At 57.3% G+C, this 22,555-nt stretch overlaps 2 protein-coding genes across 2 annotated transcripts in view; both read right to left on the reverse strand.

Annotated features, from left to right (window-relative positions):
- Positions 1 to 220: 220 nt before the first annotated feature.
- KLHDC7A (kelch domain containing 7A) lies at positions 221 to 3,633 on the reverse strand. Its single transcript, XM_050322738.1, has 3 exons — positions 3,504 to 3,633; positions 2,795 to 3,137; positions 221 to 2,725 (listed from the first exon to the last, which is right to left on the reverse strand). The coding sequence occupies exons 1-3, from the start codon at positions 3,631 to 3,633 to the stop codon at positions 880 to 882; spliced, it is 2,319 nt and encodes a 772-aa protein (XP_050178695.1). The 3' UTR covers positions 221 to 879.
- Positions 3,634 to 8,187: 4,554 nt separating this feature from the next.
- IGSF21 (immunoglobin superfamily member 21) overlaps positions 8,188 to 22,555 on the reverse strand; it is a 38,461-nt gene continuing 24,093 nt past the window's right edge. The window contains exons 3-10 of the mRNA XM_050322340.1: positions 18,304 to 18,425; positions 14,009 to 14,127; positions 13,121 to 13,236; positions 12,409 to 12,856; positions 9,539 to 9,624; positions 9,010 to 9,202; positions 8,876 to 8,914; positions 8,188 to 8,440 (exon numbers count right to left, since the gene is read on the reverse strand). Of these exons, the coding sequence (XP_050178297.1) occupies positions 8,367 to 8,440; positions 8,876 to 8,914; positions 9,010 to 9,202; positions 9,539 to 9,624; positions 12,409 to 12,856; positions 13,121 to 13,236; positions 14,009 to 14,127; positions 18,304 to 18,425 (1,197 nt within the window). The 3' untranslated portion in view covers positions 8,188 to 8,366. The remainder of the gene's footprint in view (positions 8,441 to 8,875; positions 8,915 to 9,009; positions 9,203 to 9,538; positions 9,625 to 12,408; positions 12,857 to 13,120; positions 13,237 to 14,008; positions 14,128 to 18,303; positions 18,426 to 22,555) is intronic.

Consider the following 22,555-nt stretch of genomic DNA (forward strand, 5'->3'; position numbering starts at 1 on the left):
GAGGTCGGGGAAACCTGGGAAAAGGGTGATGAAGGACCGTCTGCTGACATCCAGGGCCCTGGTTTGCTTTTGGTTGCCTCCTCAGAGATGCTGTTCATGCAGTAATTAGCGATGTAAAACATGCATCGGGCGCTTTGTTCCCATTAGACTTGGCTACGGTTGGAAATGAGGCGCAGCAGTAGCCCGTGGTTAATTTTACCAAATGTTCTCTTTAATTTCATTTAAGACCAGCTGTCTGCAAATCCATAGTGCCTATTTACGTCACGTGCATATAAATATATTGACAGATATAAATATATATACATACAGTTCCATTCTGAGGAGAAGGCAGGAGATGCCAAGGCATTGGTAGGAGCAGAGATAACGAGGCACCCCCGGCTCCCAAGCTCTAACCCCAGGGGATGTGGGAGATCAAACCTGAAGTGCTGGCAGGGCTGACCTTTGGGTGGTACCTCCCTTGAGATCCAACCTCCCTGCCGTGTTCCTCCACCCTAAAATCCACCATGTGCTGCGTGTCCATGTCAATATTAGACACCTGGTGTCTCAGCAGCTACTCAGGGGGCAGTGAACAGCTGGGAGCCCGCGGGATCCGCCGTTTATTTGCATCCAAGCAAACACACCTGTGTTTAAACACCTCTCACCAGCGGGTCCGCCCAGCTCCTGCTTTGCTCTTCCTTGTGTCTTCAGGGCTGGCTTTACCAGCAGTGGCCAAGGGCAGTTTGTTTCCCTGCTTGGTCCCTGGGACTGGGAGGACCCTGTTTGATGGAAGGTCCGAGTGACACGGTGCAAATGGGGGCCAGTGTCTTCTCCTCCCAGCTCTGACTGTCACAGCACATCTGAACCACTGCCAGTTGTCTCATGAGACCAAACCACAGGCGCTCAAACCCGAGTTTGCGCCGTCCCTCCCTCCGGCAGCGCCAGGACAGCCGTGAGGAGGCTGCCGTGGGGCGAGGGGAAGGGCCGCAGCTCCTTGGCCCCGAAGCGCGGCGAGACATGGTCGGCCAAGAAGCGGAGGTGGAAGCGGCGGCCGATGCAGTGCACCAGGCTGCCCAGCACGGCGCACCGCAGGCCGGACGGCTCGGGCAGGGGGCAGGCGGCACACTTGTACCACAGCTTGGCCCTGGCGCCGCAGCGGTGGACGCTGAGGCCGGCGCCGCGGTGCAGGTCGAAGCGGTAGATGAAGCCGTTGGCGCTCACCATCTCGGCCGTCCTGTCCCTGCTGCCGATGGCCGGGCTGGCCCTCCAGCTGTCCAGGCGGGGGTCGTAGCGCAGCAGGACGTAGCGCAGGGTGCCCCCGGTGACGTAGATCTCCCCGTCGCACACCGTGGCCGTGTGGGCCACCGCGAACGTGTCGTGGGGCAGCGGCGCCGCGAAGGCCCAGCGGTCGAGCCGGGGGTCGTAGCGCTCCACCGTGCAGAGGCACTCGCCCCCGATGGCGTACAGGTGGCCGTCCAGGGCGATGAGTTTGCAGTGGGGCCGTGCCTGGTTCAGGGGACAGATCTCCTTCCAGATGTTGGTCAGCGGGTCGTAGCAGAAGACGCGTTTGGAGGGTCTCTGTGTCCGGCCTGTGCCCTCGCAGCCGGACACCACGAAGAGGTAGTTGAACATGCTGCACGTGGCGCAGCCCCGGGACACCACCTCTGGGGGCACAGGGCAGAGCTGGTGCCAGCAGTCCCCTCCATCGTCGTAGTAGCAGAGGCGGCTGGGGTGGAGGTCAGGCTCCTGCACGCTGACATCTGCCACGACCAGGGACACCTTCCCCTTCATCCTCCGCCGCAGGATCAGCTCCCGCTCGCCGGCGTTGAGGCGGCCGTAGATGGAGGGTGTCCTCAGCACCTGCAGGTAGTTGTCACTCATCACCTTGTAGGCAGCCTCCTGCAGGGCTCTGAGCCCCCGCGCCTTGGCTGTGTTGAGCACCTCGTAGCAGTTCCTCAGGTCCAGGTGGGTGTCTGTTGGCAGCTGGGAGGGGTCAGGACTGGCTGCCAGTCCTGACTGGGGGCTTGCAGGTGGTGTTGTTCCAGCTGGAGCTGAGACCCCAAAACCCTCCATAGGCAGCTGGAGGTGGGGGCTGTCTGCGATCCGGAGGATGCTGTTCTTGTGGCCGGGAGATGGAGGCTCAGGAGAGGTCTCTGAGCTCCTGGTGGGCGGTGGAACTGTGGAGGAGGTGGTGGGATCATGTGCTGCCAAAGCTGAGTCCTGTGGCTGGGTTGCAAAGCTCTGCAGCTCTTCACTGACCTGCTCGGAGCTGCGACACTGGGATATTCCCGGAGGGATGTAGGGGAGAGACTTCTTCTTCAGCACCGACTCGGAGATGGACTGCACGTAGTAGTCATAGACTTTGCCTCTGAGCCTGGGGAGCGCCTGGTTGTCCCTGTCCTTCCCCTGTCTCTCGGGGATGTAGTTCTCCTCCACCTGGATCTTTGCAACCGAGGAGAAAGAGTAGGAGGTGTCGGACCCTGCATCGCTCGCTGTCATCAGCAGCCCCAGGTTCGAGGTGACACTGAGGGTCTGGATGGATTCCCTGTTCCTCTTGGACTCCCTGCTCATGCCTCCACCAGCCAAATCCTTCTCCGTGCTTTGGGCATGTCCATCACCTGCCATCTGGGCATTAGAAATCCCCGGGGAAACCCTGGTGCTCAGGGCAAGTGTTTCCTTCTCGGAATGGCTGCTCAGTGTGTCAGCCATGTTCCCAGGGTCACAAGAGCTCAGCTCCCTTCCCAGCTCCCTTCCCACATCACTTCCCAGCTCCCTTCCCACATCACTTCCCAGCTCCCTTCCCACATCACTTCCCAGCTTGCCTCCTGGCTCACTTGCCCACTCAATTACTGACTCATTTCCTAGCTTGCTTCCCAACTTGCTTTCCAGATTACTTCCCAGATCGCTTCCTGGCTCACTTGCCAGTTTATTTCCTGACTCGCTTCCTAGTTTGCTTCCTGACTTAGTTCCCAACTTACTTTCCAGCTCACGTCCCAGCTCACTTCCTGACTCATTTCCTAGCTTGTATACCAGTATGCTTCCTGGATTATTTCCCAGTTTGATTCCCAGCTTGCTTCCTGACTTACTACCCAACTTGCTTACCGGCTCACTTCCCAACTCACTTCCCGACTCGTTTTGCAGCTCATTTCCCAACTTGCTTCCTGGCTCCATACCTGGATCACTTCCCGGCTCAATTCCTGGCTTGCCTTCTGACTTACTTCCCAGCTCCCTTTCCCTCACGGTTGGCCCGAGCTGGGCTCTCCCACGAGTCACCCCCCGTTCAGAAACCACCTCCTCTCCCTCCTCTTTCCCGCTTGTCGCCCTTCCATCCCCCCGGAGGGGCTCGAGCCGCGTCCCAGGGATGCTCCCTGGTGCGTCCCCACCATCCCTCCTCACCTCCTCACCCCACACCCTCCTCCGTCGCAGACCCACCGCCCCATCTCCATCCTCATCCCCATCCTCATCCCCATCCCCATCCCGGGGCGGGTTTTCCCTGTGCTGTCCCTCGTCAGCCAGCGGGGTTTTGCCCCCGGCGAGCGAGCGGGTCCTGTAAAACCTGAACGCCAGAGTGAGGAGGAGCAGAGCGGCGGCGGACAGGACCAGCTTCCCGGCCAGCTGCATGTCGGACTGCCAGGACACGGCTGCCCGCTGGGGCATTTTTCCATACCGGGAATGCGGAGTAGCCGATTAATGATTGCCGGGCGAGGCCGAAGAGTGGAGCCCAAGGTCTGGGGCAAGGTGACTCTGAGCGGGCAAAGCCGCGGGAGGTTTCCGGACGAGCTTTGCGGGGCTGGGCTGGGCTGGGCTGGGCTGGGCTCCAGAGAAAGGTGCAGCCCAGAGCAGGTGTCACAGAGCCGGCTTTATGAGCCTGGGAAACAGAGAGGCTCAGGGAAAAGCAACAGGAGGAAAAATATCCCCTCAGAGCAGCCTGAGGTGCTCCCTCCTCATTCCTGTCTCTGTTTGAAAAGGATCACGTAACGGGAGGGGGAAATTGCTGCGGAGAAAAGTTGTTTTGTTTGAAAATGCTTCTCATCCTCGGTGCAGACACAGGGAGAGGAGGGAGAAGCGGCCGGAGCCGGGAGACCTTTGGTCTGACGCCGAGCAGCTGCTCCGCGGCACAGCCGGGTGACTAATTCGGTGGCCTCGGTTTGCGGCACGAAGTTAACGAAGGGTGACGGGAAACAGCCTGGAAGCTCCTGGGGTCTCTTGGAGGCCAGCTCGGAAGTGGCAGGGCAATTAAGAGCTGGTGGAAAAGGAGCTGCGGGCTTTGGGAGGGGGGAAAAAACCTGGCACTGAGGAGAAAATAAAGGCAGGAGTTCAACTGGTGGCTGCCGGGATCAGCGACCTGCATCCGTGTGCTCGAGGAGAGGGATGAGCTAAGGAAAGTAAACACAAGCATTAGGACCAGGAAGAGAGATAAGGGATGGGAAGGGATGCGTGTAGGATATCCGTGGGGATTGAAGTCGCTGGGGGGAAAGTGAGGCAGGAGGACGCCAGGCTGTGTCACACTTGCTTCTTTCTCCCGCTGGGAAGATGTTGACGATGAGCCTGGTCTGAATTTCAGATTTAGGGGGATTGTTGTCCCCGGAGTCCCCGAGGCAACCAAAACCAATGCTTGGACTGTGGCAGGGGAGAAGAGGAGGGAGCCTGGGGAATGGCATCACTCCCCACCACTCTGGCTGTTCTGCTACTGAGGAGATCCCTGAGTGAGAGGAATTCAAAGGGATAAATTGAATTGCCTTTCCCTGAGGGGAACATCTCACACGCTGAGAGAACCAGAAAGGAACGAGGGAGCAAAGAAACAGCCAAAATGGGGAGCAGGGGGGGAGACAGTGGTGGTGTGGAAGCTCCTGTTTCGAAGCAGGGACTCACTCCCTGTCTGCTCTGTCCCGATCCGGTGGGATTTTCCTGCGAAATGAACCCGGGTGATGTTCCGGTGGGCTGGGTGGGACGTGTCCCAGCTGCACACGTCGTGGGTCCTCACACCACACGCTGGTGATCCTCACCAGCCCCTGCAGAGCCCGGCACTGCCCTCTGTGACGGGGAGGAGCCTCTGAACCCCTCCCCAGGGCACTGGGAGGGTCCTAGCACTGAATGTCACGGGCTGGGTTTAGGACAGGACCCGTGGTGGTGCCAGAGGGGCTGGGTGTGTATCTGACACCAGAGCTGCCAGGGGTGCTCCTCAGGTGCAGGATCACGTGCTAAACAGCAAAATATTTATAGATATATCTAAAGAGGATGGAAAAGAAGCGTTGGTGTGACCTCCCAGAGCTGGTTGGCACTCTGGGACCCCTGTGCACATCCCTGCTGGCGACAGGGAGAGCCCACCAGTGGCTTTTGGGGGAGCGTTTGGGATGTTGTCACCTTGTGTGGGGAAATGCTGCAATGAAGATGTTGATGGGAGGAGGATATTTAGATTAAAAGCTGGACTTTGGAGCAGGGGTGGTGTGATATACCCCTTGGATGCATCTTGAGCTCACACCAGAGACCAAACCAGCACCAGCCAAACCCACCCAGCCACTCTCCTCCATCCCATTTGGCACAGGGCCCAAAAATCTATCACTGAGGGCTTGGTCTGGCCAAAACCCTGGGAAAAGGGGTGTCCCTCCTACCTGTAAACCCAGAAAGTCCTGAAGCTGAGGGTAACAGGAACATGTGTTGAGTCTGGGCACGTGTTTCGGGGCTTGGCTAATTGGCAAAGGGTCTGGCCACCCCTGACCCCCGGTTTCTCCGTCTCTCCTGCCGTAGTTTTTATTCTGCAGGAGGATCTACAAAGATCCCGGCATTTGAGAGTTGGGAAGTATGAATTATGCATGTGCTTGGCAGCCCTGTGAACCCCGGGCCCGGTAATGAGGTGGGGGAGGCAGGGGAAGCACCGAGTGAAGCTCCCGCTGCCTTTCCCCACCCTATGGAGCCAGAGCATCCCTGGTTTTGTGTCCCATGCCCCAACACCCCAAAGAACCCACGGCAAAAATTCAGGACCAACAGATAAATCCCTATTTATCTCTGCCTGTGGGAAGGATGATGGGTGGTGTCGGGGAGCGGGAGAGGCAGCAGTGACGTCTCGGCACTTGTGACTCTAATTGAATGTAATTACCTCTCCCAAATTTTGCTAAAACCTTTTCAAAGTCCCCTGAAATGAGGGAACATCGATAACGCCGCTCCTTGGGGTTTTCAGCTCTCGTCAGCCCTCAGAAAGGCGCTTAATTTTTTACAAGCTAATCATATCTCTTCGGTAGGTTGTCAGCCGCGGATCTGTCATCTCTCATCAATAATGAAACAACCTGAGCAGCTCTTTTCCCCTCCAGCCTCCTGCATTATTCACTGCCAGGGCCTCAAACAATGGGATGTGTGGTCGGGGGGAACGGGGGATTTAACTGTTGTCCTTTGTAATTACCTGGAGGGAGGTGGATGGGGGTGGGGGAAGCAGGGCTGCTGGGTGGTGGGTGCAGGATGAGAAGGGGCAGGAGGTGAAGGCGGGGTCCAGCACGGCGCGGATGGGTTCCTTTGGTGGGGTGGCATCTCTTCGGGCCCCTTGCCTTGGGGGGGATTGGGGAAAGCAGGCAGCACCTCTGCCCGAAACGAGGAGGGGCTCCCAAGCCCCCTGTGCTGCTGCTGAGAAGATCCCAACCTACAGATGGACCCATCCCCGGGGCAGGAGCTGAGCATCCCACATTGGGGGGGATTTGGGATGCGGGACCACTGAGCCCCCCGTTCCTCTGGCAGCTGCTGCAGGGGGAGATCACGTCGCTCCCGAGGTGGCACCGAGCAGAGCCGGACATGGTGGCAGTGCCGCCGCAAAGCTCCTCATTTCCACGGTTCCGGCCTAAACCCGCCACATTTGCATTTAAATGGAGGTTTGGGCGCCTGTAAATCCTCATTGTTTGGAGCGAGAAGGCCTAATGGTTGTTTAATCACGTCGGGATGAGGCCCCTGGAGCATCTCCAATCCAGCAAGCACGGCGAGAAGCATCCTCGGTGTGCTGGGGGGGGCTCTTCTGCCTGCTCCGTACCGGGGCCGTAAACTGAGTCACGGAGAATTCCCCGAAAAATGAAGGTTCCTCTAAAAAAGTGAAGATCTCCCTCTCAGCCAGGGAGAAACGGTGGGAGCAGCTGGAGAAGAAGCAGGTCTGTAGGGGTCTGGATGCTCAGATGCTGTTCCTTCGGGATGAAAGTGGAGCTGCTGGTTCTCCCACATCCCAGCCAGTCCCAATCCATCCCTGTGTCGCTTCCAGTCCAAATTACAAACTGTGGGCTTTTGTGGGCGGGAAGAAGCTCCTGAGCTGCCAAGCGGTTGTTGGGCTCCTTTGGGGCTGGGAAATCGCTCACAGCGAGGTTGGCAACGGAGCAGGGAAGGGATGGAATCTGCTTAATAATAATTAATCATAATAGTAATAATGATGCTTAGCACTCGTCCGGGGCTTTGGAAAGATGAAGCGCCACACGGCTGCTGGATAATCCTCTAGGATTAAGAGTTCCCAGAGGAAAAGGCAGGGGAGCGCCCCGTCCTTGGGATCCTTTCCCCCCCCACATCTGCTCCCCAGGGATCCCGGATGCTCTCCGGGTACCTCGGGGCAGGAAAGCAGGGAAAACCACGGGCACCCTGCAGCGCTGGGCAGCACTGGCGTTTCTGAAACCCACCGGGTTTCTGCCATCCTGCAGCAGGACTGACGCCATGCCGGGATGGGGGGCCGTGGGAATGCTCGGGATCTCCGTTTCCATGGAGACGATTAGCCGAGAGGGCCGGGGAGGGTGGCACGGAGCAGGGGCGGGTGCGGGCTGGTGCCCGACGGGACACGCGCTGCCCGCTCATGTGTGAGCGCTGACATTTTGGGTCGGGAGCTGCCTGTCACTTGTGATTCACCACCAGCCCGGGACAAGTGCTGTGCACGGCCCTGTCTCCCAGCAAAGCCGCTTCCTCCCAGCCCAGGTTCGGATAAGGCCAGTGATCCGCAGCTTTTGGGCTCCCAGCGCTGCCATGTGTGTGGGTTGTCCCCAGCATCCCTTGCACTGGGGACATGTGCAGGTCCTTCCCCTGCAGATCTTGGTGCAGTGGGAATGGTGTAACTGGATTTTTCCAGGGGAAATTTGGTCCTTGAATCAGACATGCCCCATCCCCCTCCAAAGCCTCACAAAGCCTCCGGGTACCCTGAGACAGTGCTGGGAACCCCAACACAAGGCAAAACATTAATTACAACCTTCTACCAGGGGAGGTGTTTCTTTTTCCTTTTAATTAAATTGTCTGAGGAAGCCAAGACACAGAACAGGAAGAGATCGAGACTGTAAATAGTATAGAAAAAAAAAAGAGCAAGAGAACCGATGGACGGAGGTGGAAACGCCGGGTGGAGCCGAACGGAGGAGGAAGAGGAGGAGGAAGAGGCAGGTGAAGCTTCACGTGAGCTCCAGGATCACTGTCAGGGTGAGCGCCAAAACTAACCTGAAGCCGCAGTGGCCGGTAAGTGAACCTGGAGAGGAGGAGAAAGGGACGGGGAGGTCACGGGGCTGCATCTCCTTGCTTGGGTTCAAAGCAGGATGGGGGTCACCACTTTTTTGGAGGGATTCCCCCTTCTAAACTTGCTAGGGGGTGTTGTGTGGAGTGGGAAGCAGGTCAAGGATGTTGTGGAGAGCATTTGCAGGGACCCTTTTGGTGCAGGGACATCTCTGATGCCAAGGGTGAGGGCTTGGGATAAGGCAAGGAGAGATGGCCAAGGGTTTGGAATGAGGCAAGGAGAGATGGCCACAGGCTTGGAATGAGGCAAGGGGAGATGGCCAAGGGCTTGGAATGAGGCAAGGGGAGATGGCCACGGGCTTGGGGCGAGGCAGAGAGGGATCCTCTCTGCATGGTACTTCCCTCCCAGGGTGCTCTGTGTTGAAGTACCGGCGCTGCCACCACCACTCACCGTTGGAGTCTTCTGGTCCTCTGGGAATATTTGGATTTTCTAACAGGAAAGAAACAGCAGAGAGACAGTTTTAGTGGGGAGGAGATGAGTGAGGGTGTGTGGAGGGAGGAGTGGCCCCCAGGGTGAGCCCGTACCAAAAACGATGAGGCGGGTGTGGGTGTCGGTGGAGCCCAGCGGGTTCTGGGCGGTGCAGCGGTACATGGAGCCGTTGAGCTCGGCCGGCACCCGCTCCAGCACCAGCTCCTTCCCGTCATGCTCGGCACTGCCGTCGAGGAGCCGGCTCCCCACTCGCGTCCAGGTGAAGAGGGGCTCAGGGAAGACTTCGTTCTGCAGGGAGATGGTGGGGGGTGAGACGGGACAGAGAGGGAGCAGACCCTGCCTTGTGCCCAGAGCAAGGATGGGGTACAGCTGGAAGTGTGGAATCCTGGAATGGTTTGGGTTGGGAAGGACCTTAGGGCTCATCTCATCTCAACTTCCACCAGCCCAGGTTGCTCCAAGCCCTGTCCAGCCTGGCCTTGGACACTTCCAGGGCTGGGGTAGCCACAGCTTCTCTGGGCAACCCGTTCCAAAGCAGGGACCATGACACAACCCAAGGCCACCGGGCCAACCCCACAAAGTGCTGGGGCAGATGCAGGGCTGTCCCTTGGCATGGCGGGTGCTGACCTGGAATCCCTGCACCAGGATCCGCACGGTGTCTCCAACGCGGGCTCTCGTCGGGGTCATCGTGATCTTCGGGCCCTTGGGAGCAACTGTGAGGGAAGGGGACAGGGGACATCAGCTGAGCATGACGTTCCGGTGCCGTGGGTGCCCTTGGCCGCGGTTAACGACGCTCTGATGGATGACCGTGGTGAGGGGGCGGCATCAGCCCGGGGGGACTGGCAGCTCCCTGAGTGATGAACAGGCTGAGTGATGTCTAAGTGACTGATGGACAGGTAGGAAAGGACCCCGCAGGTGGGAGAACGGGAAGGCTGCGGGACTGATGGATGACTGCGATGGGACACACGGATGGTGAAGGATGTAGTTCCCAGTCAAGCCCTTCTCTGCTCAGAAACAGGCGGCAAGAGGGGTCGGGCTGGTTTGAAGCCGCGGCGATGGGCACCTCAGAGAGGCATCCCCAGGACAAGGTGAGCTCAGGGAGTCGCCTACTGGGGGTGGTAACACAGGACACAGTCCCAAAGCTCTGCTGGCACTGGCTCTGCTCTGGTGTGTGTGTCACCCTCTGTACATTCAGGCAGTGCCAGGGGTGGGACAGGCTGAGCCCAGACATCACAGAGGGACAAAGAGCCAGCAGACAGCACATCCATGTCTGGTGGTGGACACTGGCCCTGGAAAGGGCATCCATGCCCCGGGATGCTCTGCATGGACATGCACAGAGCATGGACATGCACAGAGCATGGGCTGCACTGGCTGTGCAGGATCTGGCCCTCTGGTGCTGGACCAACAGTGATGGGCTGCAGGAGGTCACACCATGCCATGGCTGGTACCAAAAGGCAGCTTTATGGACCAAAGCAAGTGGTTTGTCTTGGTTTCAATCCAGCTTTTATTGAATACACACACACACACACACATATATATATATATACTCTGCATAATAATGGCCAGTCTTCGCGAGCGAAGATCCGGGGAAGGTCTTTCCACCTTCCAGCCTGCGCATTGGATTTTTTAGGTGAGACACAGTGTGCGCGGAACTGAGCCCACCCTTTAATCCTAAGGTTCATCTGCCGGGGCCAAGTGAGCTTGGACGGTGGCAGCGAGGTCCTTAGGACGTAGGGTTGCCTTTAAGGGCTAACGAGCCCCACCTGCCCGGGAGCGGCCCTGACCGGGAATCGAACCCGGGTCTCCGCGGTGATAGCGCCGGCGCCTTTACCACTAGACCACCAGGGGCTACTCTGCATATATAAGGGAGGTTAATGGGGGATCTGCCACGATGGTGCCCAAAAATGGGTGTGGATGGTGCTGGCTGGGCACCCAGTGAAGTGCAGAGGCTGGGGGCACCTTAGGGATGAGGAAGGCTGTGGATTTGGGGGGGCAGCGTGGAGTGAGCTTTGCCAATACAGGTATTGGAGTACTGGGGAAGAGCAGCAAACCAGGGGGTCTGAGCCTCACAGGGAGCCCCAGCAAGGGGAGACCTCAGCCTGGTGAGCTGCAGACGGTGTGACAACACAGGAGGGAGGTTGTTTTTTGGCCGGTTGGATGCTGGGAAGCAGATTTAATGCTGGGTGGGCAGGAACAGAGAAGGCAGGGCCCTGTCTTGGCAAGGGAGCCACTGCCCCCCTTGTTGAGTGCCAACCTCCCCTTGACCTCCTCAGTGCCGACAACCTCCCGCTAATGGAGGTGGTTGATGAGCTGAGGGGACGCTGGGAGGTCTGTGCTCACTGCAGCCGGAGCCAGAGGCGCTGGGAAGCCAACGAGGCGCCGCTCTCCAGGAGAGGCCGCGGTGAGCCAAGTGCTCCACTTGGCCAGGAGCAAAGCCCGGGCTCCTCCACCTGGCTCGAGGGCAGGAAGGCTGGAGCAGCCTGCCCAGAAGGCTTCCCTGAAGCTGGGAAACCCCAGTGGAGAGCTCAGATTCTTTGACAGGGAGCCAGGAGGAGGTGGGGAAGCCCCAGCCAGAGTGGGAGACTGGGAGGCCCCTCCACTAACCTATTCACCAGCTCCCGTGGTCACCTGAGGAGCTGCTGCTCTTCTGTGGTCCTGGGAATGTGGGGAGCCAACAGGGATCCCCTGGCTTCAATCCCACCACCCAGTCACAGCTGGGGCCTCACCAGCCCCACAGGATACCCCTAGGCAGGAGCCAACTGGACCCCCCCCAAGAATTCCCACTGGGATGAGTTGTGTGGTGATGGACAAGAAGAATCATGGCATGTCCTTGGATCTCCTGGGACTGGGTAGAGGTGGATGGAGGTGACACCACTCTGGGGTGAAGGGGTGTGTCCCCCATCCCCAACAGGACCCTGGTCCAGAGGGGCTCCTCCATCTCACCCCTTCCCTTCCCACAGTTACATCCCATAGGAGGTAACACTAAGGGGTGGCACCAACTCCCCTCCCCAACACAGCCCTTCCTCTCATCACCCTCAGCTCTGCTCTTCCCAACATCCAGAACAGGTTGACTCCCCCAAACCAGCCCCTTTTTCCCCCTCATCCTGGTCCTACGTCCCCTGCCAACCTCAACCCTGTGTCAACCCAGCAAACCCATGGATAGGAGGCCATCAAAACACAGCAACCCCCTTCTCCTGCCTGGTGGACGCCCCCCAAGCCCCCTCCCCTCATCCCTAATTTTGTGGAGCCCTGGCATCACCACCTCCTATCATCTCGCAGCTCTATGTGGCACCTCTCTTTGGCCCAGGGGCACCTCAAAACCCCTGAAAGAAGAGCAAAAATACAAAAGAAAGAAAGAAAAAAAAAAACGCAACAAAAACAAAACAAAGGGTGGAAAAAAGAAGAAAAAAAAAAAAGAGGGGGAAAAAAGAAGAAGGAAAAAAAAAAAGGACAAAAGTGTAGAAAAGCCCAGAAGCCCTCGCAGAGGAGCCACTTACCGAGGGTCACCTCGGACTGCATGGGCATGGAGAGCGCCGGGTGCTTCACCTCACAGCTGAACAGCGCCTCGTTGTCGATCTGGGGGTTCAGGGTCCAGGTGAGGGTGGCTCTGGCCTCCACCGTCCCGTCGCTGACGGGCGCGTGCGTGTGCCGGAAATAGTAGATGGGCTCTGCCACGTGCACCCAGCGCGGGAACTCGCGGCTCACCACCGTCTCGGGGATGGCCTCCGTCACGGGGTCGCGCTCGGCCGCCAGGCCCCGCGGCGGCTCCGCCGTGCCAAAGGCCTGCCCGAGCCCCGGCTCGCCCTCGGCCGCCAGCGATTTCGGCACCTTGGTGTCGTCCAGGTCGCGGTGCAGGAGGTTGCGGGGGGCCCAGCTCCCGGCGCCGGCCGGCGGCTCCGGCAGAGGGGTGGCCTCGATGGGCTCCCCATCCCGCTTGAAGTACACCTGTGTGGGGACAGACAGGGTGGTGATCCCCGTGGGGGCATCGCCAGCATCCCCTCAGGCAGCTTTGGAGGGAGCTCCTTCCCGAGGTGCCCACGGGGAGAGGCCGCAGGGTGAGATTGGGGAGCAGCGGCCTCGTGAAACAGCCCTCACGTTACCTTCGCCCCATAAAACCTGTGCTTATCTGATATATTTGAGGTATTCCTGGGTTTGGGATGATTTCATGTACCCCTAGCAGGGGTAGGCCCCCCAGGGGGCTCAGCTCACCAGGGGGGCGGGTTTTCCTCCGGACACCACACACACCAGGGTGAAGTTCTGGGCCTGGTAGCGGCTGAACGGCGCTGGTGTGTCGGCAGCGAGCACCGAGATGGACGTCGGAGGGGCTGCCAGGAGCAGAGCGGGGGTGTTGGCACGGTGTCCTTAACACCCATCCATCTACATGCAACCCCATCCTCATCCTCATCTCCCTCCCTGTCCCATCCCCACCCCCATCCCTGTCCCCATTCCCATGTTCATCTTCACTCCCATTTCCACCTCTATCTGCATCCCATTCCCCATCCTCATCACTGTCTCCATCTATGTCCAATCCTCACCCCATCCTTGTCCCATCCCCGTCCTTGTCCCATCCCAACTTCATACCCATCCTCATCCCCGTGGGCATCCTCATTCCTCTTCCCATCCTCACCCTCATCCTCATCCTCATTCTAATCCCTGTGCCCATTCCCACTGCCATCCTCCTCCCCATGTTCATCCCATTCCCCATCCTCCTTCCCCTCTCCATCCTTGGCCCATCCCCATCTTCCAACCCCTCCTCATCCCCACAGGCATCCTCATCCTCATCCCTCTCCCCATCCTGTCCTCATCCCCATCCCCAAACCTGTATCTTCATCCCTCTCCCCATCCTCATGTGCACCCTCCTCCCTTTCCCCATCCCCATCCCTATTCTAATCCCTATGCCCATTCCCATCCTCATCCCTATGTTCATGCCATTCCCCCTCTTCCTTTCCTGTTCTCATTCCTGTTCTCATCTTCATCCTCATCCTCATCCCCATTCCCATCCCTGGGGATGGGAAAACGAGCCAAACCCCTGCTGTCCCTTCTCCCCAAGGTCCTGCAGTGGCTCCCCCTCTGCTCCCAGCCGGGGGCTGCTCTCACCCATCACGTTGAGGAACACGTTCCCCGAGGCCAGGACCACCTTCTCCCGCGTGGCTCGGTCGTAAATCCCCACGTGGCACTCGTAGGGCCCGTTGTCCGAAATGCGAACCTCGGGGAGGCTGAGGAGGAGACACAGGACTCACCACTCCAGCCTGGCCTCCTTTCCTGGGGGATGGAGCGATCGGCACCCGGATATCCAGGCCTTGGATGGGGCTGCTCCTCCCCGGCGCCGGGGATCGATAAACTATTAGTAAGTGCCCAGGCTGCGGGAGGGAGCCCTGTAATGCAGTTTAGCAGCTGGAGTTTACCAGCCCTGACAGCTCCTCCGAGGGGAAGTAATTGCATTATTGAAAGGAGACGCGGATGGGAGGGAAAGGCATCGCCGGGAGCAGAAACCCGTGACCGCGGACATGGAACGCCTGTGGAATGCCGGCAGAACAGGCTCAGCACAGGACCTTCCAGGCCACCCCGCCACAGCAAAGCGGGGGGGTAAAAGCATCAAAAGCCCAAACTCAGAGTGAACCCAGATCACCCATCGATCAATCTTTTATCTGGGGGCTTTCTGTGGATCTTGGAAAAACAGGAGAGGAGGAGTCGCGGAAAGGATTGGTGCTACTGGAGGTGGAAATGCTTTGCTGGCTGCAAAGGAGCCACTTTGCTGACTGGCAGCATCCTCCTCACCAGTGGGCAGCAACTTCCCACCTCACAGGCCAGCTGCATCCCACCCTGCTGGTCCTCAGCATCCCACCCTGCTGGTCCTCAGCATCCCACCCTGCTGGTCCTCAGCATCCCACCCTGCTGGTCCTCGGTATCCCGCCTCGCCAAATTGGCGGGATCCCGCTGTGCCAGTTGGAAGCATCATCCCACCTCCCTGGCTGGCAGCATGCCTCCTTTCTGGTTGGCAGGATCCCACCCTTCTGCTCCTCAGCATCCCACCTTTCTGGTTGGCAGGATCCCGCTCTGCCATCTGGCAGCACCGTCCTGCCTCACCAGCTGGCAGCTTCCGACCTTGCCAGTCGGCAGCATCACCCCCCCTCCCCAGCTGGCAGCGCCCCACCCTGCTGCTCTGCACCATCCCACCTTGTTGGCCCGAAGCACCATCCCACCTCCCCACGTGGGGATATCGCCCTGCCTCCCCAGCAGGCAGCATTCCACCTCGGTGGTTGTGAACATCATCTTGCCTTACTGGTGACCAGCATCCCACCTTACTGGTGACCAGTGCCCCACCTCACCAGCCAGCAGCATCCCACCACGGCACCAAGGATGGGAGCAATTCCCTCCTGGAGCGCTCAGCAAGCCACTCCCAGTGGAAGGATCCCACTTGGTGGGCTCCTGGCAGGGTTTCCCCATCCCGGGGCAAATCCGGCGCCACTTTGCTGGCTCGTTTCCAGCAGCCCCTGGCTGCCTTCCCGCACCTCCTCCTCACACACCAGCCCCCCGCCAGCACAAACAAGCCCCCGTTGAAGTGAACAGTCACTTGGCAGCTCCTTTTAATGGTCACGACGCTTTCAACTGAGCCTCCACCATCTGTTCCAGCCTCTAATTATCCATGTTCGGAGTGGGAAATCACCCACCCACCCCCTTCATCAGTAGCACGAGGAGGGGGTTTGGTCCCCACCAAGCTCCACACCAGTGGCTGCTCCTTGCTGTGAAGGAGCCCTTTGGATTTGGGTGTAAAACAGTCCTAACTGGGTCAGTCTGATGTTTCCAGGGACGGCAGAAAGGGAACCACCAGCCCTGCAAAGGCAAAACGTGTCCTTTGCGTCCTCTAAGCACGCTGGAAATAAGGAAAGAAAATTATATAGATATTCATAAAGCAACGTCTGCTGCGACGAGGGTGGGTTTTTAATCAGAGGAAAGGAAAAAAAACCCAAACTCCAGGATTGGATATTGGATATCTCCTGGCTTTGCTCTTCACATCTGAGCGGGCGGCGTTCAAAGCCGGGATGAAAAGAGGCAGCTCCGTCAGCCCTCTGTGCTGTGCAGATAAGGGCTGTGCCACCCGGGATAACGCTCCGTGGGACAGCTCCGACGTGACCGTGCCGTGACAAAGATTCCCCCAGAAATAATTAATAAATAGGTGAAAATGCAGAATGACAGGGAACGAGTGGATCCAGCCAGGAAATGATTGACCCATCACCAAACGCTTCCTGATACTGCTCCTCTTCTTCGGTAGAGCCCAAAATAAGGCAGGATCCACACCATCCCCCCCCCCCCCCCCAAAAAAAAAGCCAATGATTTGGAAAACAAGCTCTTTTCATGCCCTCGGAAAAATATCTCCTTCTCCCCAGGCAAGTTGCTGTTTTCCTCTGAAAAAAAAAAAAAAAAAGGCAACTGCGTGAAAAGATTTTACCGCCAACATCCCCAGCTCCACGGACGATTTGCCGGCGCCGTGCCGACGATTACCGAGCCTTTCAAGTGCTTGGTCCTAGGGCGGTGAAATTTTCTGCTCACAAATTCTATTAGTTCTACAATACCCAGTGAAAGGGAGAAAAACGCAGGGTTTGGAGCCAAAAAAAAGGCAGCCGCTTTTCCTCGCCGGGTGGGCGCGATGTGCCATGACCGGGTGAGCGGGGCTTGTCCGTGTCCCTCGCTCCAGAGGTGCTCCAGCTCTCTCCGTGCATGGGGAGTGTTTTATTCCTTGTCCCTTGCTCACGGGGTGCTCGTGATCTCTTGCTGTGCACGGGGAAGGTTTTAATCTGGTTTAATCCCCCGTTTTTCCCGGTGCTCCCTGCTGGAGGAGAGCGATGGCCAAATCCGGCGTTGAGCGAGCCTGCCGGGTTTGCGGTAAGGAAACGCGGCAAGCGGAGTCAGGGAACGTGTAATCCCTCCGTGGCGCTGCCAAAACGTTCTCCAAACAGTAATTAGTCGTGTCAGGAATTTGTACAACATCTGAGCGAGCGGCTGAGCGGAGCCGCGGATACACGAGGAGACAAAACGAGGGAGGGGAGCATCTCCGGAGCAACCTCTGCCCATCGCCCGAGAACCTCCTGAGCACGCCCTGACTCTCCTGAGCATCCTCTGTGCAAGCCCTCAGCATCCTCTGACCCTCCTGAACATCCTTGTGAGCATCCTGAGCTTCCTCACACCCTCCTGAGCATCCTCTGTGCAAGCCCTCAGCATCCTCTGACCCTCCTGAACATCCTTGTGAGCATCCTGAGTTTCCTCACACCCTCCCGAGCATCCTCTGTGCAACCCCTGAGCATCCTGAGCCTCTCTTGACCTTGAGCATCCTCCGAGCAACATTTGACCAGTTCCTGACACTTCTGAGCAACCCCTGAGAATCCTGAGCATCTGCTGACCTTCCTGAGCATCCTGAGCTCCTCCAGAGCATCCCCTGAGCAATGCCTGGCCAACCTCAGAGCATCTCCTGACCTTGCTGCTCATCAGCTGAGCATCCTCTGAGGAACTCCTGACCCTTCTGAGCAATCCCAGAGCATCCTGAAGTTCTCCCTAAGCCTCCCCTGAGCGGGGCCTGAGGGTCCTCCCTAGCGACCCTTAAGCAACCTGAGCATTCTCTGAGCATCTCCTGAGCAACCCCATAGTATTTCCAACCCTGTTTTCCTGCCCTTTCTCCACTCTACATCCACATTAATTCCCACTGCCATCTCACAACACTGGCTTGTAACAAAAAATAACTCAGAGCATAGTAGAAAAAAAGAAAGAGCAAAAAACTCCCCCTCAAAAAATCGAATTCCAAAGAATTAGAAAGGATTTCCCACTTCACACCTGCTCATCCGATGGGATGAGCTGTGCCAAGCCCTTTCCAACCCTTCCACGGACATTTGCAGGTGCAAGCCATCACCTCACTCAAGGAAATTGCTATTTTCCCCACCACACAGTGAATTTTTATTACCCCACGCTGGGAAAAAAAACGAGCTTTGAAATCCGATTAGAAAATTCTAATTTAAAAAGGAAACAAGGGGAAAAAAATAAACAGGGAGGGATAAATACTTCATCCCGGGTGCTTTACCTGGAATTAAACCTCCCCTGACCTTTTTTCCAAGCTCCAGTTTTGTTTTTATAACAGTGGCAATAAAGCAAGTGTGTAATTAGTAATAAAACTGACACTCCTGCAAGTGATTTCACACTTGGAATAAAAGCAAAGAGCAGCCTCTGTGCCTGGTTTATATATAAATACAGACTCTTTTTTTCCCAATTTTCCCAAGCCTTGTATTTCTTTGTTCATTTCCACCACTGAGACACACCGTGGCCATTGCCATCATCCCCTCAACTGCCCCAAAATGGGGAAAAATTCCTCAAAATAGGCATTAAAATAGAGATGAGGGACTCACCGCACGGTGGACTGGTAAACCAGATCCTCCCTCTTCCGATAATTCTCCATCTGGGAGAAGTTGGTGGAGAACATGGCATCGAAGGTGAAGATCTTCTGCTTGATGGTGCCACCATCAGTGACCTGTGTAAAACAACCAACCCTATTTACGAGATGTCCATGGGTCGATTTTGGCAATTCCAAGCAGGTTTGTGACCACTTTTTAGTATTTGTAAGGTTTCTATTCCTAATATTTTAACATTTTAACACTGAGTGCCACGGCCAGGCCTTCCCTGGGCACCTCCAGGGCTGGGCACTCCAAACCTCCCTGGGCAGCCCCTGCCAAGGCCTGACCACGCTTTCCATGAGAAATTCCTGCTGATGTCCAACCTGCCCCTCCCTGGCACAGCTGGAGGCCATTCCCTCTCCTCCTGTCCCTTGTTCCCTTTGATTAACATCAATAAATATTTTTTATTTATTTATCATTAAAAGCAAAATCCACGTGTTTCCACCCACTTATTGCGTCACCAACTCCCATGTCCAGCTGCTCCCTGGGGCTGTGATTTTTAAGTGGAAAAAGGCTCTTTTTAGCTCTGGGGAGGACTCATTCCTCCCCTGCGGCCCCCAGTGCCTTCAGATTTATCTGCCTTTCTTGTGAGGAGGAATTTGAGCAGAAAATTAAGAAGGAAAAGGCAGAGGAAAGCCATGCAGGAGGAGATGTGTATTTTGGGGCTAAAACAGCCCACCTCGATCCCTCATGGAGTTAAAACAGTCATGTTTTAAAGCAAACCAGGTGCAGAAGAAGATTTTGGGGCTCAATCCCCCAAACTCAGCATCTCCTGGGGACGAGACCCCACTGACCCCACCCAACGCATCTCTCCCGCTTGGGCAAAACACTTTGATTCCAGATTTCCTCTCTCCCACCTTTTTTAATGGCAAGAATGAGGGGAAAGAAGAAAAAAATCTGTCACTAAAACCATCCCTTCAAATTTATTCGCCCAGGCTGAGGCTTTTATTGCAAAGAAAATACACGGACGTGGGATAAAGAAGTGCGGGAAGAATTATCTGAGCTGTAAATCCCCGGCCCTGGGAACGTTTCATTCTCAAGGACACATCTGATTTCCCCTGACTTATATTTACACCCCGGGGTGGGTTGGTTCGAGGAGAAACCTCGGAGCCGCTCCTGGATGGAGAGGCTCTTCGTGTATCATCTCCAAGGATTTTTAGGGATTGTTTTAGGGAGGCAACAAAGCTGCCAGGAAGGAGGCTCTGGGAACGGGGAGAGGTGGATCAGCCGCGGGAGTTCCCCGGCACATCTGGGCAGATGTGGACAAACCATCGAGCTCCGTCCAAGGATAGGAGTGGGAAGTGCAGCTGGAAGTCGTTCACGCCCCTGTTCAACCCCTCCCATCCCCGGGGACCCCTCGAGTTCCCTGGGGATGCACAGCAAGGGAAGATGTGGAGCCCGGCCCGGCCCGGGGGGATTACAGGCAGTTAAGAGACTCCTAGGAAAAGGCACATGGAAAATAGTTCTCTCCAGGGATTAGACCTACTTTCAGCGTTTTATCTGTGCCCTGGGGTCATTTTTTTTGGAGAGGAGCTCCATATAAAGTTGCTGCTAAACCCACAGGGGAGTGGGAGCGGCCAAGCCCGATGCTTCCCGCTGGGAATAAGAAAGGATGATAATTGGGCAGCATCCGATGGCGACTGCCCCAGATTACATCTCCACATCAAGAAGTGTGAGGAAAAGGGGCACGAGGAGAGGAAATGCACATTTAAAGCACCGGAGCCGAGCTCAGACAGCCCGAGGCTGCCTCCTGCATTATTTATAAATCCCAAGAAAAATCTTATTCCTGACAAAAACCCGGCGACTGCCACAGCACAGGGAGGCATTAACCTCCTGCTCCTTCCTGCTGTCGCACAGGCAGCTCCCTCCTGCCGCCCTCACCTCGCTGCTGACCCGGCCATTTGCTGTCCCCAAAATACATCGGCACCATTAATATCCCTGGAGCCGCTGGCCAGAACGCCCAGTGGGTTCAACAGGCATCGGCAAATGATGGATGCAAGTTCAAGGGGATGGGGGGAGCGACTCTGGAGGGCAAAATGGGTTGTGAAGTGACATCAGCGGGCTCTGGTCCAGGCTCAGTGTCCTGGGGCTGAATTGACGCCCCTTCTCCAAGCAAATGGACAAGCACTTGCTCTGGAAGAGGGAAAATACCCTGGAGGGGCTGCAAGGGGTGGATGCAATGCCCGGTTTGTTTAGGGTGGGGAGAAGCACCGGGGGCTGCAGTGTCCAGGTCCCTGTCACAACCAGGAGAAACTCATCCTGCTGGAAAGCTCCTTTTTTAGCTTTTTTCTGACTCCCTTGCCCATTCCCTTGAGAATCCACACTTAGCTCAGCTGGTTGAAATCCACCCTCCCATCCCAAGCTTGCTGGACTCCCACCTTGCCCAGAGCCACCCAAAAATCCAGATTATTCGATTTATTTGCCCAAACTGAGGTGGTTTGACCCCAGAATGCACACCATGACCTTTCCCCATCCCCCCAAAAGGCATCACTTTATGCTGGCACCCCCTTCTCTGACATCCCTGAACCACAGGGACGATCAAATGATTGTGACAAGTGGGTTGTTCAATTTTGGGAGGCACATCCCAGACTTCCTGCTGCCTCCCCGGAGCAGGAAAGATGCCCTGGTAATAGAGAGCTCAATAAACTGTGCTGCTGCTCGTGACCTTCTCTCCCTGCCTGAACATGAGGAATTAAAGGAGTTCCCCTTCCTGACACTTAAATTATCATCTCGGAGGCGCGGAGACGACCCAGCCGGGCGGAGATGAATGGCACGAGTCAGACCTCTCGCAGCTGCAGGCCCCAAAATCTCTCCATCAGCAGCTTTGTTCAGCTTTTAGGGAATTTCTCCACATCCATAAAACTTGAGTGTTCCCCTAAAGGGAGGCAAGTGTGGAAATCAAAGGCACAACCATTGGAAAATGTGGAGGGGAATGCGAATTTTCAGGTAGATGTTTTGTAGGAGCAAGGGGTGAAAAGCAGCGTCCCGGTGCCTCCTTCCCGGGCATTCCCAAATTTGCCGAGGCTCTGGGCTTTCCCAGCAGCACCGAAGGGCACAGGAAGGGTTTGGAATAGGCTCAGCACATCGTGTGCCCTTCACTTGGCTCCTCCACCCTTGTGCCCCCTCCCCTGGAGCCGCTGTTGCTGCGAGCGGGGACTTTATCACTGTCACCAGCACCAATTCCCGCTCGGAGCCCCGCGGGAGGCGCCGGCCGGGGCTGGAATGTCTCCGTTCTCCTAATGGGCACTGGCAGGGGAGGCCCCCGCGGGGACGGAGCTTTGTCACCATCGATCAGGCGGTGCCACCGACCTCGGGGATGCGCTGGGAGCACCGGCCCGGGGAGGACTTGGAGCCTCCCAGGCTTTGCCAGAGGCAGGGACCGGCCCGGGAGAGCCCGGACAGAGGAAAGGGATTTGTAATCCCTGTGCACCGAGTGTGGGCTACGGAGAGCAGAGAGACCTCACACCAGGGATATTACAGAGAGCAATGAGACCTTACACCAGGGGTACTACAGAGAGCAATCACCACACACCAGGGATACGACAGAGACCAGGGACCTCACACCAGGGATACTACAGAGAGCAGTGAGACCTTACACCCTGGGTACTACAAGGAGTAATGCCTGTGCATCACGGGTAGTCCAGAGAGCACGGCAGGCACACCAAGAGTGCTGTGGAAATGCTCCCACCCCGTGTCTACTCCCAGGAGCGATGCCCACACACCAGGGGTGCTGTGGAGAGCAGCGCCTGCACCCCGCGGGTACCACACTGAGCAACCCCACACGCCACGGGCTCCCCGGAGTACCCGGACACGCCGACACCCCACGGAGCAAGGGCTGCACGGCCCGCGCCCAGCACCCCACAAAGCACCGCCAGCTCCCGCTCCCAGTTATCTTTCTTCTTGCTAATTAGACTGAGCACCGAACTCTAATTAAGGCAGGCAGAGCGTCTGCCCCCGGCCCCGCGGGGTCCCCTCCGTGCCCGCTCTCCCTGTCACACCCCGCGGGCCCAGGGCGGGCGTGGGAGCCCCGCGGCCCTCCGGGGGATCGCGCCTGGCCCTCGTCTGACACCAGAAACCTGCGCTGCGTTCCCGGCAATTCCCAGGCTCCCCCCGAGCCCCCGGCTGTGTGCACAGCCCGGCTGCCGCCGGCTCCGCTCCCTGCCCGCTGCCAGATGTCTGCACAGAGCCACGGCGGAGGCTCGCAGGA

This window comes from Myiozetetes cayanensis, unplaced genomic scaffold (genome assembly GCF_022539395.1).
Source record: "Myiozetetes cayanensis isolate MyiCay16 unplaced genomic scaffold, myiCay2020 scf28, whole genome shotgun sequence".
NCBI classification, from domain to species: domain Eukaryota; kingdom Metazoa; phylum Chordata; class Aves; order Passeriformes; family Tyrannidae; genus Myiozetetes; species Myiozetetes cayanensis.

Bases quoted from the DNA above. Each gene is read 5' to 3' on its own strand.
- KLHDC7A (XM_050322738.1), bottom strand. From the start codon at position 3,633: ATGCCCCAGCGGGCAGCCGTGTCCTGGCAGTCCGACATGCAGCTGGCC. The intron at 3,138-3,503 runs GCAAAACCCCGC...GTATGGAGCCAG, and splicing joins GACCCGCTCGCTCGCCGGGG to GAAGCAAGTTGGGAAATGAG. The intron at 2,726-2,794 runs GCTGGGAAGTGA...TGATGTGGGAAG, and splicing joins GCAAGTGAGCCAGGAGGCAA to GGAGCTGGGAAGGGAGCTGA.